The sequence below is a fragment of the Peromyscus maniculatus genome, chromosome 1, assembly GCF_049852395.1.
Source record: "Peromyscus maniculatus bairdii isolate BWxNUB_F1_BW_parent chromosome 1, HU_Pman_BW_mat_3.1, whole genome shotgun sequence".
NCBI classification, from domain to species: domain Eukaryota; kingdom Metazoa; phylum Chordata; class Mammalia; order Rodentia; family Cricetidae; genus Peromyscus; species Peromyscus maniculatus.
In genome coordinates, this window is record NC_134852.1 from 129977745 (window position 1) to 130000466 (window position 22722).

The 22722-nt window shown below is 41.6% G+C and overlaps 2 protein-coding genes across 6 annotated transcripts in view; one reads left to right on the plus strand and one right to left on the minus strand.

The window, feature by feature from the left end:
* Window positions 1–11718, plus strand: part of Rexo5 (RNA exonuclease 5) — a 38900-nt gene extending 27182 nt beyond the window's left edge. Inside the window, 6 exon segments of the mRNA XM_076562570.1 lie at window positions 4846–4939; window positions 6266–6444; window positions 6446–6476; window positions 6691–6869; window positions 7785–7903; window positions 11479–11718. Coding sequence (XP_076418685.1) covers window positions 4846–4939; window positions 6266–6444; window positions 6446–6476; window positions 6691–6869; window positions 7785–7903; window positions 11479–11557 — 681 coding nt within the window. The 3' untranslated portion in view covers window positions 11558–11718.
* A 3225-nt stretch (window positions 11719–14943) lies between these two features.
* Window positions 14944–22722, minus strand: part of Dcun1d3 (defective in cullin neddylation 1 domain containing 3) — a 44126-nt gene continuing 36347 nt past the window's right edge. For all 5 annotated transcript variants that reach the window (XM_016004141.3, XM_006985710.4, XM_016004142.3 and 2 more), the window contains exons 2-3: window positions 21925–22460; window positions 14944–19806 (exon numbers count right to left, since the gene is read on the minus strand). In XM_016004141.3, coding sequence (XP_015859627.1) covers window positions 19323–19806; window positions 21925–22355 — 915 coding nt within the window. In that variant the 5' untranslated portion in view covers window positions 22356–22460 and the 3' untranslated portion in view covers window positions 14944–19322. The remainder of the gene's footprint in view (window positions 19807–21924; window positions 22461–22722) is intronic.

The following is a 22722-nucleotide window of genomic DNA, read 5'->3' on the forward strand; positions in this document are numbered from 1 at the left end:
TATCTCCCTTCTATTTAGTGTTGTTCATATGTGTTGAGGGCATGACCCGTTGGGATTGGATAACCTATCAGGGAGCTCATCCCTGGAGAAGACTGATTGTACTTCTCCCAGCTTTCCCCCATCCAAATTGGCATGTCAGCTGGTACTGTCAATGTGCAGATACTGTTCAGGCAGCATATTGTTGAGAGTTCATAGGTGAGCTTTTCGGTCATGTTTAGAAGACACTGTTTTCAGCAAGCATCCTGGTCTTTGGTTCTTACGGTTTTTCTGTTCCCTCTTCTGCAATGTTTCCTGAGCCTTGGGTATAAGGGTTGTGATGCAGATGAATGAACTGGTGCTGGGACCCCACGGTCAGTTTTTCTCTGTATTCTGACCAGTTGTGGATTTCTGTTTGAGACAGTCTCTTTCATTTCAAGGTGCATGAGAATTTTGCCAAGTAGACTGGACTAGCTGGCTGCTGAGCTTCCAAATTTCTGCCTCTCCGCCTCCCATCTCACCATTACTAGGATTCTTCTCAGGCATGCGCCACTGTCACTAGTGTCTTATGTGGGTTCTTGGTATTGAACTTGGGGTTTTGTACTTGCAAGGAAAGTGGTTTACCAACTGAGCCATCTCCCAGCCTTCATTATTTTTTAATGGACTGATTTTTAGGGAAGCTTTAGTCCATGGAAAAATTGCATGGAAAGTGTGTTTTCCATTTGCCCTTTGTCTGTATGTGCACAACCTCTGCCACAATCAACAGTTGCCATCAATAAATCCACACCGATATATCCTAGTTACCGAAAAGTCCATCATTTATATTAGGGCTAACTCTTGATGTTGTAAGTATGCTATAAATTTTGACCAATGTTTGATGACATACATGTACCACTATAATACAGAGTAGTTTCACTACCCTAAATATCTTAGGATAAATGTGCTTTGCTAATTCTTTCTCCCTTTCCCTCTCCCTCTAGAAACCACTGGAAATCATTGGCTCAATAGTTTTGCCTTTTCCAGAATACCATATAGTTGTAATCATATCAGGACACCTTTTAGATTGTTTTATTTTTTTTAGAAATGTACTTATTTCCTCCATGTCTTTTCAGTGCTTTTAATGGTTTTTTAAAATGATTTATTTATTTAATGTGCATTGGTGTTTTTCCTGCATGTATGTCTGTGTGAGGATGTCCATTCCCTTGGAACTGGAGTTACAGACAGCTGTGAGATGCCATGTGGGTGCTGGGAATTGAACCTGGGTCCTCTAGAAGAGCAGCCAGTGCTCTTAACCACTGAGCCATCTCTCCAGCCCTGGTTTCTGTTTTTAATGTCTGAATAATACTATACTGTTCATTCACCCACTGATAAGAGAGATAGCCGATTGTTTATAAGTTTTAACACTTATGGAGAAAGCTGCTAGAATATCTGTGTACAGCTTTTGGATGGCCATAAGATAATACAGTTAGACAATTGCATTTGTTTAATAGTGTCTTATAAGTTTCTTGATAGTGTCACATAAATCCCTTAAGCTCACCTCAATTGTTCTTTATTATCTTTTGACCTCTGATTCAATCATTATAAATGACCTGTTTTTAAGACCACTGATGTTTTCTTTTCTGCTTGATTAAATCCATTCCAGTATAATTTTGCAGTGCTATTTTTTTTTTAATTTTCCAATCCAGAACATTGTTTTTTTTAATCATTTTTCTTTGTTGATATTCTCATTTGTTAATGTATCATTTTCATGATTTAGTTAGTTATCAGGGTTCAAGCATCTTTATAACAATTCTTTCAGCCCTTTAAGCATCTTTTAGACCGTTATAATTCGCCTTACAAGTGTGCAGTTTTCATATCCATGGAGTCAACCAACCATGACTTGGAAATAATAAGGAAAAGAATAACTGGACATGTGCAGACTTTTTCTTTCTTACTGTTTCTTAACAGTGCAGTAGAAAAACTATTTACACAGCATGTATATTCTCTTAAATAATATGTCCTCCAGAGATGGTAACTCAGTATACAAGAAATCAAATGCAAATATTATGTCATTTTATATTAAATAATAGAAGTAAATCTTAGAGATGGGAACTCAAAAGGTATGCAAGAAAGTCTATATAGATCAAGAGTGCAAATACCATGCCATTTTATATTAGAGACCTGGAGCTTAACACAGTGGTGTAATCTCAGCACTCAGAAGACAGACATTCACAGGTCTTCATATATCTCCAGATTCATTTTATGGAATTACATTTTCTTCGTTTACTTAGGCTAAGTTTCCTTGTCTCTTTGTATGCTTTGTGATTTTACTACTGAGACTTAGACATTTGAAAAAACAAACATTTCTGGTCTGAGGAGATGGCTCAGCATATAAAGCACTTGCCACACAAATGTAATTGCCAGGATTCAGATTCCCAGATTCTTGTAGTATAGTGTTGTTCTTTTGCTATGATAAAAGACTCTGACATAAAATAACCCAAGGAAGGTGATTTTGTATTTCAGTTTACAGGTTCTAGTCTATTGTTGAGAGAAGTCAGGGCAGGAACCTGAAGTAGAAACCCTGGAGGAAGGTTTCTTGCTGGTGTTCTCTAGCTCATGTTTAGCTTTCTTATATATGCTAGGACTACCAGCCCAAGGAGTGGTGTCACCCACAGTGTGCTGGGCCCTCCTACAGGAATTGGCATGACTATTCTCCAGACATGCTCACAGTTTTCCTCTCATGACTATAGGCTACGTCAAACTGAAGATAAAAGGTGACAGAACACCATGGAAAAGCCAAGTGGTCCTAGTGGGACATGGGGAGAGGCAGAGATAAAGATGCCTGGAGCATGCTGACTTGCCAGACTAGCTGAAACTGAGAGCCCCAGGTTCAGTGAAATACCTTGCCTCAACATGACTGAGAAAGACACCCTAATATCAACCTCAGGCCTCCACACCAATATGCACACGCGTGTACATGCACCTGCACACATACATACCATAACATGAAAACATATATACACACATACATTCACAAAAAGAGAGAGAGATTACTGGTTTTCTGGACTGCTTCATGCAGCACCCCTACACAACTCAAGATTTGCGTTGCCTGGAATTGTACCTTTCTAACTGTCTCAAATTATCCTGGCAGTTTGTTGCTGCCTCTTGTTCACAGCCCATAATCTCTTACCTCCCGGCCGGCATCTTCCTGGGGAACCACATCTCTAGTATGTCCTGGGAATCTGTCCTTAATGATTTCTAAATAAGTCCTCTAGTTCTGTCAGCTCTTCAGTCAGATGAGAAGAAACCAGTTTCTCTGGCAGCCCACAGGTTTTCTAGAATAGTGGGCACACAGTCCAAGAGAGAATTCTCTCTGGAATGGGAAGTTACCACCACCACCACCCATCCCATTAAGCCCCACCCCCACCCCATTAAGCCGCTGTTGATTCCGAGGGAGAGAGAGATGGGAACACAAATTATTTCCCATTTACTAGCATGTCTTGACTCCCAAGGCTGGGGCTAGAGGCATATACCCCACCACTCTCAGCTTTCCAATACTTGGGGTTGCGGGTGGGGTGGGGGTGTTGTTTGTTTGAGACTAATTTTTTTTTTTTAGTTTTTTTTTTTTTTTATGTGTATTAGTGTTTTTGCCTGCATGTATGTCTATGTGAAGGTGTCAGATCCCCTGGAATTAGAGTTACAGACAGTTGTGAGCTGTCATGTAAATGCTGGGAATTGAACCCAGGTCCTCTGGGAAAGCAGTCAGTACTCTTAACCACTGAGCCATCTTTCCAGCCCCCGTTTGAGACTAATTTTATGGTGTTAGGAAGAAGAGAGGAATTTATAATATTGTTAGGAAAGGTTGGCATTTGTCATCTCTCTCTGCAAGAGCTTTACTTGACCTTTTTATTTTCATCTTCGACACGTCTACAAAGAGCACTACCTTTTTTCTGTATATTCCATGCTGCTTTCTGGCCACCGGTCTTATAGCCAGGTGTTATGGAATATCAAAGTTGTGACATTCTTTGCATTTGGCTGGACTTCTTCTTTCTAGGGGTGCTTCTATTTACAGTTCATCTAATTCTTTCAGGCACATTGATTCTCCTCCCACTACATACCCTACTATCAGTGACTCTCTTAAGCCTCCTTTTTTATTTTCTTTATTTACTGACTTGCAGCAATGTGTAATGATGAAGGCTTCTCTTGGAATTTGTTTACAAGTGATTTGAAGGTTGTGTGGTAATCACTCTCTTAGAAATATTTAAAGTATGGGTCATATGTGTTATGTATTACCTTCATGGCTTTTATGTGATACTAGAGGGTCAAACCCAAGTTCTTATGTATGTTAAGAGCTGTTGCACTATTCTATATTCCCAGCCCTTTTTATTTTGATACAAGGTCTCACTAAGTTGTCCAGCCTGGCCTTGAATTCAATCCATAACTTGGTCTTCAATTTGCTATCATTCTCAGCCTCTGTGTGGTTGGGATTATAAGCCTGTGCCTCCGGGCCCTGTTGCAAGCTGCCTTTAGAAAGCAAGCAAGTCTTATATCCCTAGAAGGGTTCGAGGTTCTACAGTACCAGGTTGATGTATGGAGTGGATATAACAAGCTCCCCTCCCATCTCCCTGCTTCAGCAGAGATTCCTAGCATATGTTATTCTTGGACAGACAACATAGTATATGAAACTGGAAAGGCCAAGAAGCAGTGATTTAATGGCTTTTCTAGGAGACTGTGTGCTGTTACCATTTTTCTCTAGACCTGCAAGTCAGCTGTGTACTACTACTTTATGGTATAAGTAAAAGGCAGTTGTTTATATTTATGTGGCCCCTGAGGGAGCTGAGTAGTACTGGGTTCCTAACTCATTTGGTCTGCGCTGTCTGCTCTCTTCAGGTACTTGAGCAAGCCAAGTGGAAGTCCCTTTGTTTCCCTTCAACAGTGTGCCGCTCTCTTCTGAACCCTTCCTTCCACCCATCTCTGCTGAGGAGCTGAAGCAAAGAGTAAGTAGGTGGGTTCTGCTAAACCGTGATAACTTACAGCCTTCCTTCATTAAGGACAGTAATGCACACGGGATTAAATTCACATCCACTTCTCCAAATTATTTCAATATACATGAACATTTGAAAAACATGTTTTATAAAAATAGGAATGAGACTGAGTATACTGTTTTGCAACTTTGTTTTGTGTATGTGCTTAGGGTATATATGTACAGGTATGTAGGTGGGTGGGTTCATATGCCTGTGCATGCATAGGCAGAGACAAGGTCAGAAGCCATCATTAAATATCTTCTTTTATCACTTTTAGCCTTTTTTTTTTTTTTTTTTGAGACAGGGTATCTCACTGAATCGGAGCTCACTGATTTGGACATTCTGTCTCTACTGCCAGCACTGGGATTAGAGACACTCACGTTTTCATGTGGGTGCTGGGGACCTGAACTCAGTCCTCAAGCAAGTACTTCATCCATTGAGCCATTGCCCTAGCCCCTTGTTGCGACTTTATTTTTTTTTAATTTAATTTAAAATGTATCTTCTGTGTCATTACATAGTTTTTCTTATTTTTAAGATATGTAAGACATTCCACTGTGTGGTATACCTATTATTGAGAGTGTTTGTGTTTTTAATTTTTCCTATTGTAAATAATGTTGGAGTGGACATCCTTGAGTACAGACTCTTTGTTTTTTTTTGTGGTGGTGGTTGTTGTTTATCAGGGTAAGAGAGCCAAGGCTGGAGGCAGACCCCTTCATCTAATTGAGGTTTACCACAGCCCAGATGTAGGGACATCCTGGAGATGCCCAGTCATGAGACATTGTAATAAATGCCCTTAGTCAAGACTAAGTAACTTTCAATTTTATAAAAATCTGTCTGGCTAGACTAGGGTCTTCATTGTATTCTTTATCAAGTATCCTTATCCCTGGATGGTTTGTTGTGAGTGGCTATTCTGAGTCTGCCCATTCCTTTAGCTTTCAAGGGGGTGAGATGGTGGTATTGGGAAGTTCTTTTTGTACAAGTAAACAAGATTTCAATGGAGGCAGCAGACAGGGAACTGGAGAATATAGATTTATATGAAAGTATGTATTTTTTTTATCAATTAAATCCACAATCAGTTCTGTGAAGCACTTATTGGCCTCCTTCTAGATTAGAAAGATGCATATTGACTTAGTGATATACAGCATGACAGAGGGTTAGTTAAAATGGTGACTTTGTACCACTAATACCATCTTTCCTTGGTTAGGTGCACAGGCATGTGACAGAATTCACCCTTGAGTGTGACACCCTTATGCATGAGCTTGCTGTGGATATATATCGCTATATGTAAATAAACCCTAATTGGCCACTACATGAGCTAGAGCAAGATTCTGAGAACCAAGCTACTATATATGTGGCTGGATTAGGTAAAACTTTTAAAGAACACCTGTTGGAGCACTCCAGCCTCTTTCCTGACCTGGAAGCTGTGATCCTGCCTAAAGATGTTAAAAGCAGAAAGCAAAAAAAAAAAAAAAAAAAAAAAAAACTACTGTTTTTTGAGTAAGTTTATACCATTAAATGTAGCCTTGAAGGAGATTATAGATGGTAGTAAATGAGGTCAAAGAAGGGATTCACCAAACAAGCTTTCCTGGAGTAGACCAGGGTGGAGCTTCTAAATCTACCCTATTCTCACACCTTAGCCAGACCTTAGCTTATCTGTTGATCTGCTTTCTTGGCCCTCATTAACAAATGTTGGGATTTTTCCTACTTTCAGAGTTCACAACTCGTGACAGTGCCCAGGTAGCCCTTGAAATTCTCAAAGGAAAGGACTGGAAGTTGAAAGGCAGATATGCCCTAATCCCTGGGCACCTCCAGACATGACTCAAGGACATACATCCTGAACCAGCAATGCCTTCAGGATTTGGAATAGTTCCGCCTCTCTTGGAGAAGCAGGTCTTCAGGTAATGAGTGTGTTTTGGAGTCAGCAGGGAAGGTAGCTGCTGGGGTTTCTGGTTCTGGACCCTGGACTTCTGGTTCTGGATCATAGCCAGGAAAGACTTGCTCATTGGCACTACATCCTTCAAGCTTTTTCTTGGTTTGTTTTTCTTGCCCTGGCCCCCATCTTATGTCACTCTCCAGCCTCCTCCAGCCCTAGCCATATTGGTTCTTCTCTCAGCTCAAATACTTTTGTCCCTTTGACAATAACCACTAAAATCCCATTCTTATTCTTCAAGGTGGTTCTGTAAGGAACTTTGAGGGACCAGGGTGGGAGACTGGAGAGGTGGATAAGTCTTAGGTGAACTCGTTCAGGGCTTCCCAAAGTGTGATACATACACAAGGTAAATTTGGCTGTCTTGGCAAGACTTTTTTTGTTATTTCCACTTCTAAAGTTTAGGACTTACATTAAACCGTACAACATCAGACCTGAGATTAGGCAAGACTAAGGCAGAATTCTCATTTTAAAGGGAATGCATGTATAAAGAAGGCATATGTATGAGAGTAGAGGTAGGCTGTTTAAAGCTTAGTAAACCTTAATGTAGTCTCATACTTAGCAGATGAGGGGTAGAGATTAGAGCTGGTCAGTGACTCAGCCAAGATCACAGATACCCTTAATGGCAAAGGCAGGCAGGGAACCTCATCAGTGATATGGCTTCCTACCTTAGGGCCCTTTTGGAAGACCCATTTGAAAGAATCAACAGCAGCTGCTCTCTGCCACAGAGGTCCTAAGTCACTGAGGTCTGTAGAGGGCTGCTATTCAGAAAGGGATTTTTTTCCCAGAGCTTCTTGTGGCTTTAGAACCAGAGGAAGTGCTTTAACTTCTCTAAAGGTGAACAGGAGGCTAAATGTTGACACTAACTTTGATCCTAGACTCTGAAGGAGAACCACCCAAAGATAGTAGCCTGGCGCTATGACCGGAGGATTGAAAAGCTCTACCACAGCCTGAGCCCAGGCACCCTCTGCCTCATCCTGCTGCCGGGAACTAAGAAGTAAGGATTTGATGTGTTGTCCTTGGGATTTTGATCCCTGGAATTCATCTGTTCTCAAGAAGAGACCTTTAGTTAAATGATGTCGACACATAATGAGGATTTACATGAGTTCTCATCACAGTTCCAAAAGGTAGACATTACATTTCTATTTCACTTGTATGCTTAAACTTATTGGTCCTTCTGATGCAGCTCATCCCACCTTAAAATCAGAGGCAGAGGTCCTCTAAGCTGGATAAGAAGAGCTACATATGACAGCAGAAGGACAAGATATCCCAACACTGGCCCAGCCAGCTGTGACCAGGCCTACCCTCCTTACATATCAGAAGTATGTTCTTGACTTCCCTGTTCTTTCCCCCATTGCCATCTCTGCTTTGGAGGGACAATTCCATTCCTCAATTCTAATTTTAAGCTTAACAAATACTGAGATAGGCTGTGTGGGTCTGGTTCAAGCTCCTATTATATATTTTTAACAAGTGGCCATCATAAGTCTAAGCTGGAAAAGGTACCTATAATCCCATGGGTGGTGTCATACCTATAATCCCAGTATTTGGAAGATTGAAACAAGAGTATGAGTTCAAACCCAGTTCTGTAGTCCATTGTGAAAACATGTCTCAAAATAAAATCCTCTTGTGAGGGATTTTCAGTAAATCAGTGATTTCTTTCAAAACATAAAGTATGGTAAGTATTTTACTTAAAGAAAAATTAATATTAAATCCTAAAACATACATTATAGTTCATGAGTGTATGTGTGTATGTGTGTGAAGGGCCTTTTTGGATTAGTTAGAAAATTATAGAACTATATAGAAAGATTCTCCTTTTCTAAGATTTTCTTTGTTAGATTTATTCATTTATCTGTTGTGTGGGGGTGTGCATACATGTGCTCAAATTATCAGGCTCACTGGCAAATGCCTTTACCCATTGAGCCATCTTGCCAGCTCAAATTGTTTTGTTTCTTAAACATATCATAAAAACTGGGTTTAGTAGTGCACACCTATAATCTCAGCACTTGGGAGATAGAGCAGAAAAAAGTTCAAGGCCAGTCTCAGCTACATAAGTAGTTTAGGCCACTGTGGTCTACATAAAGTTCTGTGTCAAAAAGTAAAAAATATCTTAAGATTCTGATATTCTAGGAGATGTTGTAGTACAAATGATAGTTTAAGTAATATCTCCTTAATTTAGGGGAGTTTTCTTATATGGTCTTGTTGAAGTTCTTGTCTGTGCCATTGACTTAGGATTCCAGTCCCTCATCTGTACCTATAAGTTGTAGCCTTGGCCTTTTTGTTTTTTGTTTTGTTTGAGACAGGTTCTCTCTACATAGCCCTGGCTGCTGGGATTAAAGGCACGACACCACACATGGCCAGATTTTGTCATTTCATGGTGTCTCACAATTTTTTGGATACCTTTCATGTAGTTTTGTTAATTCTTCATCTTCTTTGCCAGTGTGGTCCAATTCTTTTTATTTTCATGTGTATATACATGAGTTTGTGTATGTATATGCCACGAGTTTGACTGCATTGGAGGACAGAAGAGGGCAGCGGAACCCCTGGAGCTGTAGTTACAGGCAGTTCTAAGCTACCTGATGTGAGCACTGGGAACCAAAACTGAACATGGGTCCTCTGCAGGAGCAGTGAGTGCTCACAATGCCTGAGCTCTCTCTCCATCCCTGATTCCTATACTTTATCTTCAAATCCGAATATTCTGTCTTCTAGATCCATTCTACTGCTAGGGCTTTCCTGAGTTTTCTAATTGGGTTATTGAGTTTTGCAATTTCATTATATCTACCTCTTTACTAAATTCAGTAATTTTCAGATCTTGAACTGTCTTGTCATTTCATTCAGCCACATATTTATGTTTTCTTGGATTTATTCTTATCCTCCTAAGTTCATTGAGTTATTTCCTCTTGTCTTCTTTAAGCTTTTGGATTCATTGATGTTTATAATTGTTCTTTTAAATTGTGTCCTGGAATTCATCTAGGTAGTTTTTACTGGAGAACAATTCTATAGGGCTAGTGAGTTATGAAAGAGACATAATGTCTTGGCCTTTCATATTTGTATTTTGCAATGTGACTTGGTCACATTGTTTGTTGGCTGTATGTCGGATTCTAGGCTGCCTCTGTTGATTGGAAGTTTTGTTTTGGTTTTGTTATTGCCCAAGCTTGGTTGATTTCAGATCAGGTATCAAGAATTGGTAGTTAATCCTTCAGATACTCAATGTTGATTTTGGATTCGACAAACAGGGGTGATTCCAATTCAGTGGTAAGCAAGAAATGTGGATGGGATGGATGGCTATTGTAAAAGCTGGCCTGGCAAGCTGGTCAGGATGGATGGCTATTGTGCAAGCTGTTCTATTTGGGTAAGCCAGGGTCCTGGGTACTTACCAGGCTAAGCTGTGTATACTCGCCAGAGTATAAGCTATGTAACTAAAGCTGGGCCTGAGGATTAGGAACATGGCAGCCAGGTGCAGTTCAGGTTACTTGGCTAGGACACAGGATGGCTAGGCAATGGAGGATGGCACAAACAGGCAAGAGTCCTGGGGACTCAACAGACTGGGCCAGTGCACAGGATGTTTTATCTAGTCTAGGCCCAGGGGTCTGGTGTGGTGCAGGCAGGCAAGGGTCCAGGAGACTCACTAGACTGGGTTGGCACGTGGGAATCTGTCAGACCCTTAATAAGCAAGTATTGTGCTACGTACATAGACTTTGGGTCAGAATTCTTAGAATCCTTATTAAGCCAAAGGTAATGACTCTTTTTAAGCAATTTTCCAAGGTCACAACTAGTAAGTGTAACTACTCACGCTTAGAACCATAATGATCTGACTCCAGAGCCATTCATTAAAGGTTAGTCCTTGTTAGACAGCAGCCTAACAGTTTGTGTTCTGCTCCTTTTCTGCCTTCCTTGCCTCCAAGAGCTCCTTTAGCTCTCTTAATCCATCCCATGCATATTCACAAAAGGTGGCAGTAAACTAAGAGGTATCCGATGCCTCTTCAGTTGTAAGCACTTTTAATGGCATGCATCATTAATTAAGTAATAGTATAAAGTTTTCAGATGCACTAACAAAGTCTTTAAATAAAGCGAAATACTAACCCCACTTTCTAAGGACTCTGAGGACACATTTCATTACTGAAACCTGGCTGTTCCTTGCAGTATGACTTAAACGAGTTATGTCTGAGTCTGTTTCTTTGCTTAGAAAATGGACTGAACATTTGTATCACTGAGCTGCTTTTAAGGATTAAAGAGACAGGTATTTAAACTGCCCATACTTGATTTGTAAGAAGTGCCCAGAAAATACTAGTCATTACTATGCTTCTCTAAGCCTTAGTGGCTTAGTAACTTAAATGTTTTAGAATTTTATAGTTAAGGGGGGAAAATGAGGCTTATTTGAAATGTGTCATCCATCTATCTCTAGGATTTGAATCAGGCTTCTTCACTGAGCCCACTCCAGCAGGCAGCTTTCCATGAACCTGCCTCTTGGTGTATTGTACACACTTACTTAAAACCTTACGTCCTTTGTCTTAGGAGCGTACAGCCATTCATTTAGCCCTCTAAATAAAAACATGCCTTCATTCTTTATTGCAGCACTTTTGGATCACACCCTGGCTTAGGACTGATGAAAATAAAGGAGGAAGAAAGTGACATCCCAGGCCTGGGAGTGTGAGTCTCCCCACACTTTCCCATATAGAGAATGTGACTAGGCTACAGCCCCTTCAAGAGGGTGACAAGCTTTTCCATCTAGCAGACAGCTATGGTAAAAAGTTGGGATACCAGCTGAAGTATATTGTCATGTGAAAAATTTCAATAAATGCCTAAAACTCAAAACATTTCTTCCTCTTAAGACATGAGGAGGAGGGAAAATGAGTGTTTTGTATCTTGAGTTTATTTACACAGATACTGATTGATTGCTGTAGTACTGCCATTAAAATGGCATATACTGCAAAGACCAAGAAAAGAAAATCCAGCCAGCTTGTCTGGAGACACTTTTGATTCTCTGGCATCTGCTATACATCTGGCCAGAGCAAAGACAGTGGAAGACTTAGCTTTTATAGTTAGAACCCACTTCCATGTATGGGAATCCCTCCTTCCTTTGCTACAGCTGCAGCATCACTCTTCACCAGCAGGTGTCGCCATCACACCAGGGCAGCACTTGGAAACGCCAGTTTTGATGTTTTAATGTGACTAACTAGTAACATTGTTGGAAGATGAGACACAGGTCCATGGTTGCAAATCTGCTCCAGAGGAAGTCAACTAATCTGTCAGTCACACCTAAAATCTTCCTTTCTACACTCAGATCTTACAAATTCCATCAGAAGAACTGAAGATAAGATGCTTGTACCAAAAAGTGCACAAAGTGATGAGTGTGCTGTGCACATGTGCCCCCTTCTAATCCCAACTTTTTAAGTTATTGCTCAACTTAAGTTAAATATTATTAGTCCAGGCACAGAGATGCTAGTATCTCATAGAATTAGTATTTGGCTTTTTGAAACAGGGCCTTACTGTGTAGCCCTGGCTGTCCTAGAACACTATGTAGACTGCTCAAACTCAGAGGTCTACCTGTCTGCCTCCTGGGATCAAAGCCATTTGTCAGCACACTTGGCTCTCAGAATTACCATAGAGATAAATGAAGTTGAGTTCATAGTCATGCATGTGTGTGCATAGGGCTATAGAACAGTATTATAGTTTTGATTCCTGTTGCATAGGGGAAATGTACAAAGCTATGCATAGGATTGGAACCAAGCCTGGAATGTTGTATGCCAAGATGTTAACAGTATTTCTCTCTGATTAGTAGGACTGGCAAATCATGTTTTACAAAATGCTTTAATGGAAGGTTCTATTTTAAAAAAGAAAACAACAGCAACAACAAAAAACAAACAAAAAGCAGGCAGGCTTGGTGGTGCACACACTCTGGAGACAGAGGCAGGTCTCCAGTTTGAAAGCTCTGAGTTTGAAAGCCAGGCCAGTCTATGTAGTGAGTTCCAAGCCACTGAAGGCTACATAGTGAGACCCTGCTTCCAGTAAAAACAAAACAACAACAAAAGAAAGCAGTTCAGCATTATTACTTACTTTTATAGTTAGGAAAGAAATAATTCTGAAAATTTAGGGTTGGGTACATAGGGCAGTGTTCAGCCCTTAAATGAAGCCTCCATAAGAGTGGACCATAAGTGGAACCAAGCACTAGAGTTTGATTTGACATCAACACACTGCTTCCTGAAGTTCTTCTGTCAGGAGGAAACTTGTGCCCACTTGAGCTTCCTTTCCAGCTGAGCTCTAAAGCAGTGGGCTTCAATTGAGATCTACCTTTTGAGGCTTCTGTCCTGAAAGACAGTCCCTCTAATGGACATGGAAAAGTGTGGGTTAGAACTTCAGTTCTGCTGCTGGGTATTTGGGTCATTTTGAGTCCATTTCCACAGCTGTGTAAGTTGAAGAAATACCTACTTTTAAGAATTATGAGACTTCAAAGATCTAGCTCATGAAAAATCTCAAGAATAGTAGTAGACTGGGAACTATTTTCCTAAGACCCCATTTAAAATGGGGAAATCAGTACCTACTTCATGGTTGGTAGGAAGATTAAGTACCAAAAGTCCAGCATGAGTAGTGCGTAAGTAGCAAGCATTAGTGGCCTTTGCAAAGTGTTGCAAGAAGCTATTAAGGCGTTCTGAACTGGGCAAGGTTATCTTCTTCAGCATGGATGAGGGTTTCCCCCTGGGCCCCCACTACAGAACTAAATGGACCTAGCCTTCAAACCTCTGAGACTTCTGCACACTGTGTTCTTCCAGCTGATGTCCCACCTTTTGGAAACTAAAGCTGCCAACTTGGCCTCTTGCAAAACACACATTCCATTCATAAGTGCGTTTGTGCATTGTTCCTCCCACACCCTTCTAGCAGCCAATGCTGAACTGCCAAGGCAGCTGTCTGAGGAGCAGGAAAAAGGCAACGCCACAGGAAAAGGCAACTGGAGGTTTTTACACAACTTGATTAAAGAGACTCTTCTCTATCCCTCTGGACTACTTTTTAGTATACTTTCTTAGTAGAAGTCCATGCAAACAATGCTCATCTGGTAATTGTATAACAATGACTTGCCAATCATTTAATATCTGCTTATAATCCATACAGCACTGTTAACAGCACCCTAGTTGGCTATTTTCCATTCCACTCTGCTACTCTCCAATCTGTAGGTTCCTTCTGTGCTTATTAAAAAGGACAAACCCAGGAGTCAATGGGAGGAGTGTGGAACAAGGGTAAAACTACACATTTTCTCAGGAATATCATGCTTACTAAGCCCTTTCCAACTGAAAAGGCTTATCTGATCACCATCCTGCACTTACATTTTAAGAGTTACCAAGAGGCTAGGAACCTTTGAGGAACCATCAGCACTTCCACAAAAGAAATGAGCAAGATGGCTGACCAGTGCCATTCTTGAACAGACAACCAGAAAATACAAGAAAGGAACTAAGGGTCTTAAGTCTAGAACTTAAGAAGCTGATGGCCGTCTCAGAGTTCCTGTTACAATTTTTCCTCTCCCAATTTGGCACAATAGAAAGTTGAGCCCTTTTAGGGAGCAATGAGTGATAAAGGATCAAATGTCATGCCACACACTAAACTCTGCTCCTGCCCCCCAGTGTACCTAACATTATTTTAGAGAATCTTAATAGGGGATGGTTGAGCACCATGAGGTATCATGGGTGTCTCATAAACTTTTCCTTAAACCCTAACCCTGGTGGAGATGCCTTTATTTTGCAGATGAATAAAAGATGAGCTTAATCACTGCAAGTCTGAATAGACCTAGGGGGTCATACACAGGGCTCAAGATTTGACTTTTCTCATGGGAATTGAGTTACTTAAGGTAAGAAAGATGATTTCAATAGTAGGCTTATAAACATTCACAGTGTATGGAGATTATTACCTGTGTTTGGCTGGAGCTGGGCTCCTATCCTATATGGGTCATTTTCCCAAGCTGTTAGTAGATCACAGCATCATAGGAAAAGTGGATAACTTAAGCCTCAGAATAAATTCACTGGTTTTTGTTTTCTGCAGAAATATCAATAGTCAGGTAAACAAATTTATTGAATCCAACAGCAGATAACCTTCAAATTAAAAACAACAACAAAAACAAAAAAAATACTGTAGACATCAAAGACAAAAATGTGTATATCAAGTTACTATTCAAGGGGCTATTTGAGAGTGCAACAGTGCAGAGAATACAAAAGTATTAACTTTTGTCAAGTTTGTACAACCTCAAGAAACATATGCTGGTCACAAACCAAGAGGGATCCACAACGGTGGAGGGTCACATGAGCAGTGGACTCATCACCTCATCGGCTTAAGACAGGATATATATGAGACCAATTCAATCAAGCCCTGTTTACCTATTGCTTCAAATTCCCTCTTTAAAACCTAGAACCATATACTCAGTGCAGCAGGGAAGAGCAGTTAATCAGATTCTGAGGACTGGGGATCAGTATTAGAGGGAGGATACTTCTTCTATAGCAAATATATTTGTGCTGAGAGAAAAAGAACAGCTGTTGAATGGCTTCTCTTGGCAATGTTCAAGATATGTGATGGAAGTAGGTATCTGAGAGCAGGCTGGGTTTCCAAGAGAAACAGAACACACCACTCCAACACTAGAATGAATCAGAACTTGATTACTCAGCTAATCAAACCATCTCAGCATCGGCATCCTATGCTCAAGCATCATTCTTTTTTTTTTTTTTTTTTTTTAAAAAAGGGGGGGGGGGGACCATCCCCAGCATGTAGTCCTGGGCCAACTGGTATGGGCTACTATTACAGCTTAACATTGGAATGTACTCTGAAGAGAAGTGGCAAAAACCTCCCCTCTATATGACCCAGAAGGGAGGATCAATGTCACATGTCCTTAAAAAGCCCTAATTGACATATTTTGATAATTTTGTCCTTTCAAGTATTTAAGCCAAATACTGCTTGAGTCCTCCAAGTAAGACCTTTATCAGTTACCAAGTTGTTCAGGTCATCACTAGCCATCCTAACATACACAGGAGAATAAGAAGTCTAAAGAAAGTGGAGGGTGGGGGCACTTTTTAACAGTAGTTTTCTTTCTGTTCCTTATGTAACTGTATAACTGGGTCTACCTGCTGCACTGAAGACCCCACTTGAAATATAGCAAACAATACATTCCAATGTACAGGTCTTTTGCTTCATTCGTTTTTGGACTAGTCTTTTATCTCAGCAACTTCCCACCAGTGGTCCAAGTACATAATCTATGGGGTCCCATGACCTGATCTGGCCTGAAGAGCAGGCCCTAGGAGACAGTACTGTTTCAAGCTAATACTGTGTGCAGCTTAACTCTTTACTTTGTGTCCATCCAATATGAACAATACTGCTTTGCACATTTTCTTGTATCTTTCCCTTAGCCCAAAGCTTTGACTGAAATTTGAATTTTCAGCCAGCTCTGGAGATTTTTTTCTTTATCAAATGGGTACATACAAACTTCTGGACCCATCCACACACATGTTGGCACATCTGCCACAGTAAAGAGAGCTGCTGAGGCAACCCCTAGAAGTACAGCAAAGTGTCATTAAGAATGATACATTCAAGTTTGGCAAGGCTAGGGGAAAGAAGTCAGTAAAGCAACCCTTTATCTCATACCAGCTTGCTAATAAATTACTAAAGAAACACCATGGAAACTCAAAAAGCCACTTGCCCAAAGTAAGCAGTTTCCCAACAGATTCTGTGTAGTAATGCTTAGATGTTGCAGAATTCCAAAATGGCACCCATATATCGCACTTCCCTACATCACCCCAGTGTCACAAAGCTGGCTACCTGAGGGCAGACATTTGGCCTCCAGCCACTGCTGAAGCAAGCCTATCTGAGGCTGAGTGAAGTGTTAACTACAACCCTTACACCTCGCTGTGAATCTCTTGGCAAAACAAACAACAAAACCTACCACACTGAGAAGCCCAAGTCCCTAACTGTTCCTGTCTCTGGTTTCTCAACAACAGGTCATTAAAAATACAATCACAAATAATTTCTAAATGACTGGGGTTGGAGAAACTGAGCAGTCAGTTAAAATCTACCCAGTGAGGAAGGAATCTAGTAGATCCTTGAGTCCATGGGGCCCTTGGCTGCCTCCCTCTCCTGGCACTTCCCTGCACATACACCCTTTCTTACCTGGGGCACAAAGTCTCCCCTAGAACACTCCGCTACTTCTTCCCTCATTGGACTTCTACCTAATTCAGAATTCGGAACAACTGGCTGGATGAGATCTTCCCCAAAGGCTGCAGTGTAGCTATGCCCTGGGAAACTGCTGGGCCCCTGGATACTTACTCAAGGACTTTTGTCTTACTATGGCTAGAAGAAAGGAGCAACATCTGGCCCAACAGCCTCTTCGGCCTCAAGCACACTATCTTAAGTCTGTGGCTGACTTTAAGGTTTTTCATCTGTCCCTCAAGAAAAGACAATTGTCAGGCCTACAAAAATGCTCCGTGTCAATACCAATTTTAGGAAATAGGACTGTCATCTCCTTAAATAATCATCTTTATAAAGATAGGAGCCCAGAGCTGTAAGACTCGTAAAGAACTCAAAGCATGCAACTCTAGCCCATGGCGAGAAACATATACCCAGGATTTGGGGTAGACTAATTAAGGGAGAAAATTCCAAATATTTAATAGACATTTTTCATTGTATCAAGAGTATAAATATTTTTGTAACTTTTATTAAAAGATTCCCTTTTTAATCTGTTCCGAAGTGTTGGAAGCTGAACTGTACAAGCTCCTGTCACCCACCTTCCAGTACAATTTTTTGAGGATATTTCTTAATGGGAAATTATCAAGAGGGTCCTCTAGTGGAACTAGGTAGGACAGAGTCAGCTCCTCAGGCCCTGGTGGCAGCTTGACCAAAGCTGGCCTTGCAGAGTGAACATGCAGAGTCTAGAGAACTGGTTCCTCCTTCCTGCAGGCAAATTCATTCAAGTTCTCTTTAGTGAAAATGTCCAAATTCATATACAATAGCCTCCATTTATGACACTCCCTGGCATCTTCTTAAACTACAGATCAAAGGCAGCTCCCTCTTATGGCCAGTTTTAGCAGACAAATAAAGGGATATAGATACATATATGTGTATATATATATTTTATAAAGGTAAAATATATACATATCTTATATATGTATATATACATACCTGGGGTAAGGGAAGGAGAGGAGGGTCATGTAAACCTAAACAGTCATCACATTACCCCAAATGAGCTCGACATTAACAAAAAGAGAATAAATAACTCCTGGGGGGTAAGTGACAACGTGGGCGCAGCAAAGAGGGAGGGGGCACACATGTAATGATTCAGTACACTCAGATCATTGGTTTGGCAGAGTTCAGGCCAGCCTCGGGCTTCTGCAACTTGCCAGACAAGTAAGCTGATGATACTCAACAAAAACTAAAGAAAAAAAAACCAAAACAGTTTGAAGCAGAGTTCCATGCCATAGCTTTCTTTTAGGTCAGCTGGCCGGCAGACACACTTTTCTCACCACCCGGAACGGAAACTTTGGCTCCAAGGCAAATGAAAAAGAAAAAGAAAAAAACAAAACAAAACAGTATTTCCACTTATGACATGAAAATACAAAAACATCAAAGAAAACTATCAAAGAAGTCTACTTCCAGCAAAACTGAGGTAGCACTGCTTTCTCTGCATTCAACGCTTAAGTGGTTTTCAGTACAATGTGTTCTAACAAAACAAAACTGCTCACTTGACTGACAGGTACAGCATGGTGATGGATAAATTAAATATGAAATGCAATAGGTCAAAGAAGGAATGAGCAAGAAGTGAGGGAGGTAAGGGCTTTGGATAAATTAGCTTAAAGGGATGGGGTGGGGCATCAGACTGCAAATGCTCTTGACTAGCCTTGGCTCTGGCTCTCCAAGAGCTCCCAACTGTCTGGAAATTAATGCAATGTGGCTAACAGTTAACACTGCTATTCATATCTGTGTAAAATTTTAAAATAATTATTACAACCTAAAGTCAACCATGTAAACAGCACTACACACAGTACAGACCTGCCCTGAAAAATCATATGCAAAACTGAGATCTGGCACTGTATCATTTTGTAATGTTAATTCAACCTAACAGTCCCACTTCCCCACCCGGGCCTACACCCTCCCCAACAAAAACAAAACAAATCTAATAAATTTGTGCAAGAAATGGCAGGCTTATTCTATCTGAAGGCTTCAAAAAAAGGTACACAACATGTAGCCAGGTTCAAATATTTTGGGGGATTTCCCGCCCAAAAAAGAAATAACCAAAATAACCAAAAAATGAAGAAAGTGCCTAAAACATGATACAGCATTTTAGAGCCCTTTCAAATACAAGGCAGAGAAAGGTGTAAAGTAGAAAATATCCGGATCTTCAGTAATTTCCAGAAAGGTCCAATTCCTCACTTGGCTGCAGGGCAGCAGGCAGATCCTCAGTGCTGCTCCTCTGGACACAAGCCCTCGGGCCCTGAGCTGAGTGCACCTCTCCCTTCCGCTTCTCTTTTCCTTCGCTCCATTTCCCACTCCACAAAGGTATCAAAGAGACTCGGCCAGGCCTCATCTTCGCTGTAGTTGCTGAGGTCGGGGCCAATCACCTGAGTGAAGTTAAGAAACATGTTCCAAGTGTCCCGGGAGATGCCCTTGATTCCCGAGGGGTTCTCTGTTAGGAAATTTAGCCACTGGTCCAATACAGGAGGATTGTTCTGGGTAAATACTAGTTTCCACAGGGCGATGGCTATTTCACGATGCAGTGACCGCTGCCCTTCTTCAGAGTCTAGGCCAAACTGAAATGTAAACCGGTAGAGATCCTTGAATTTATCTTCTTGTTTGGCTTCTGTTAAGAGGCTAGGGAACCGTGCACAGATCCCATCAATGCTGTCTGCACTTATTGCTTTACAGCCATCAAAAAACTCCTTCCTGCGACAGGTAGGAAAAGGTACAATTAGTAAGTAAAAATGATACCATGGATGATGAGGCAAGACAGCCTAGTAACAACAGCTAACCCCCCAGCCCTCAAGAGACAGAGACAGGAGGATCTCGGAGTTCTAGGCCAGCCTGGTCTACGCAGTGTTCTACAGCTAAGGCTGAGTAGTCAGACCTTGCCTCAAAAATAAATAGAGATAGATAGACAGATAGACAGGTGAGATAGATGGATAGATTTAAAAAAAAAAAAACAGCTGAAGAGATGGCTCAGCGGGTTAGAACACTGACTGCTTTTCCAAAGGAGCCCATTCAGTTCCTCTAACCCACATGGCAGCTCACAACTACCTGTAAGTCCTGTTCAGGGCATGTGACACTCTTTGCTGGCCTCCGAGGGTACCGGATATGCATACAGTGCAGACACATACAATGCAGGCAAGACACCCACACACAAAAAATGAGAGGAAGAAACAAACGAATACACGTGGCTGTGAGCCTGGCAAGATGGCTCAGCAGGTAAATGTACTTGTCACTAAGACTGATAACGTGAGTTTGATTCCAAGAGCCCATAAGGTAGAGAAAATCAATTCCCTCAAGTTGTCCTTTGGCCCCCTCACATTCAAAGCATGGCACATGTGCATGCACACACACACACACACAAAAAAAAACAAACCCAAAAATATGTAGTTTTTAAAAGTTCTTTTAACTATTTTTGTTTCTGTTATTTTATAAGAGGGTCTCATTATGTAGCCCAAACTACCCTTGACTTCTTTATCCTTGTGCCTCAGCCTCCTAAGGGTTGGATTTATAGACATGTACCACCACACCTAGCTGCATATGTCTTTTTTAACATGTATACAGTACTTTGCAGTTTACAACAGGGTTTCACACTTATCATCTCAGAGACTATACAAGCTGCTGAAGTCTGAGGCATCTGATCTACTGAACAGGCCATATAGCTGCATTTTAAAGTCCATCCTGCCGGGGCAGGTATGGTGGTTTACCCCTTTAATCCCAGCACTTAAGAGGCAAGCAGATCTGAGAGTTTGAGGCCACTTTGGTCTACATATACAGTTCCAGACCACTAGGGCTATATATAGTGAGACCCCCATCTTTAAAAACAAAACATTAACAACAACAACAAAATAATGTCAGTTATTATTTAACCCTGCATTCTTCAAGCCCCGGTCTGCCTTTTCTCTTTTTCTTTTCTTTTCTTTCTTTTTTCTTTTTTTTTTTCTTCAAAGTTCTTTTTTTGGTTTTTCAAGACAGGTTTTTTCCATGTAGTTTTGGTGCCTGTGCTGAATCTCGCTCTGTAGACCAGGCTGACCTTGAACTCACAGAGATCCGCCTGGCTCTGACTCCAGAGTGCTGGGATTAAAGGCGTGCACCACCGCCGCCGCCCAGCCTGCCATATCCTGATACACAAACAACCCCAATATGGATGCATAACTATGACAATTTGTACAACTACCACTTGATAATTAAGGCTAGCTGTCCTCGATGCACACAAGCCTGGCTGTAGAGGTGTATCCCCAGAGGCACCTACTCTATGGGCACTAAAGTGCCTGGCAGACTACAGATAAACATCGAATGAGTGAACTGCCGTGTAAAGGAATAAGAGACAAGTTCCGGGCAGTTGTCAGTGGGGTTGAGCAGCAACTTAGCAACAGGGTTCACACTGCTTAACTTCAGGCAGAGGGTTGGTACCCAGTGAGGCTGCCTCTTACTGCTATGATAAATTCAACTGTGACCTATCAATCAGGCAGTGCTTTGTTCTGTGAGGAAAAAAACAGGATAGCATATATCAGACAAAGAAGCTTTACGAAGACACAAATTCCTGAGTCTTACCTACTGAGAAATCTATTCAGTAATTCTGCTACAGTGCCAGGTATGTGTTTAAAAAAAATCCCTTAGGAGAGTCTAGGGAGTTCTCTGGATCAGAACTAAAACTCCGAACTTAAGCTTTAGAGAAAATGGCCAGAAAAGGGAGGGGGAACCACTTGCCCCAAACATATGAAGCCAGTCCAGTTCTGTCCTAGCTGGTAACACTACCCAATGTCACTTTCTTTCCTCCTCTGTTCACCTACTGACATGAAAGCATCTGGGACTAACCTGGTGAATTTGCACATGGTAGCAGCCTGGAACTTCCAGGCCAAGAGCAGCACTCGAAATTCCGTAGGATCAACACATAGGTCATTGCAAAAGCGCTCCATGCCTTCCTCCAAGATTGCATCCTCCCGCTCGTCCTTGTAGCGCCTGAACAGTTCTTCCAACCTCTGCAAGGAAGACTCCTCAGTATTGGTCTTGGACTCCCTCCCAGCATCTCCAGAAGATGTTGGCAGCTGGCAGGCCTCAGCAGCAGCCTCTGCTTTCTTGGTCCCATTGACAAGGATATCCCCAGCTGGTTTGCCACAAGGTGGCACCTGTTCCTCACGGTGGCCAGCTCCGCGCCTGCTGTGTGACTTACTGCTGGGGTCCCGGTCTCCATTCTTGCTGCCCAAGGTTGATGAAGGATTCTTGCACTTGGTGACACACTGGCCCATGGTGGTGATGGCCTGGCCTCTAGAGTGGCCCCCTCTGGATCAGATGCCCTCGCTGCTGCTGGCCCGTGTACTTCAACATGCCATCAGTTAGAGGAGCCAGCCAACCTGGAAGGAAATTACAAAGTAGTCACCTATATGCAGAGGAGTAGGGTATAGACACCACACTCCAGAACTGTCCACCAGTGAACATATTTTACCCAGCTAACAATGAGCCAAGGGAAAGACACCCCTCCCCCATTACCTCTCCTGTAAATCATCTCTGTGCTCCTTGGAAATGGTGGCTAAGGGATATATGGAGAACAAGCATGGGAAATTCCTAGAAATCTTAAAAGTAGCATGGGCTACAAGAAACTGATTCATTTGCAGA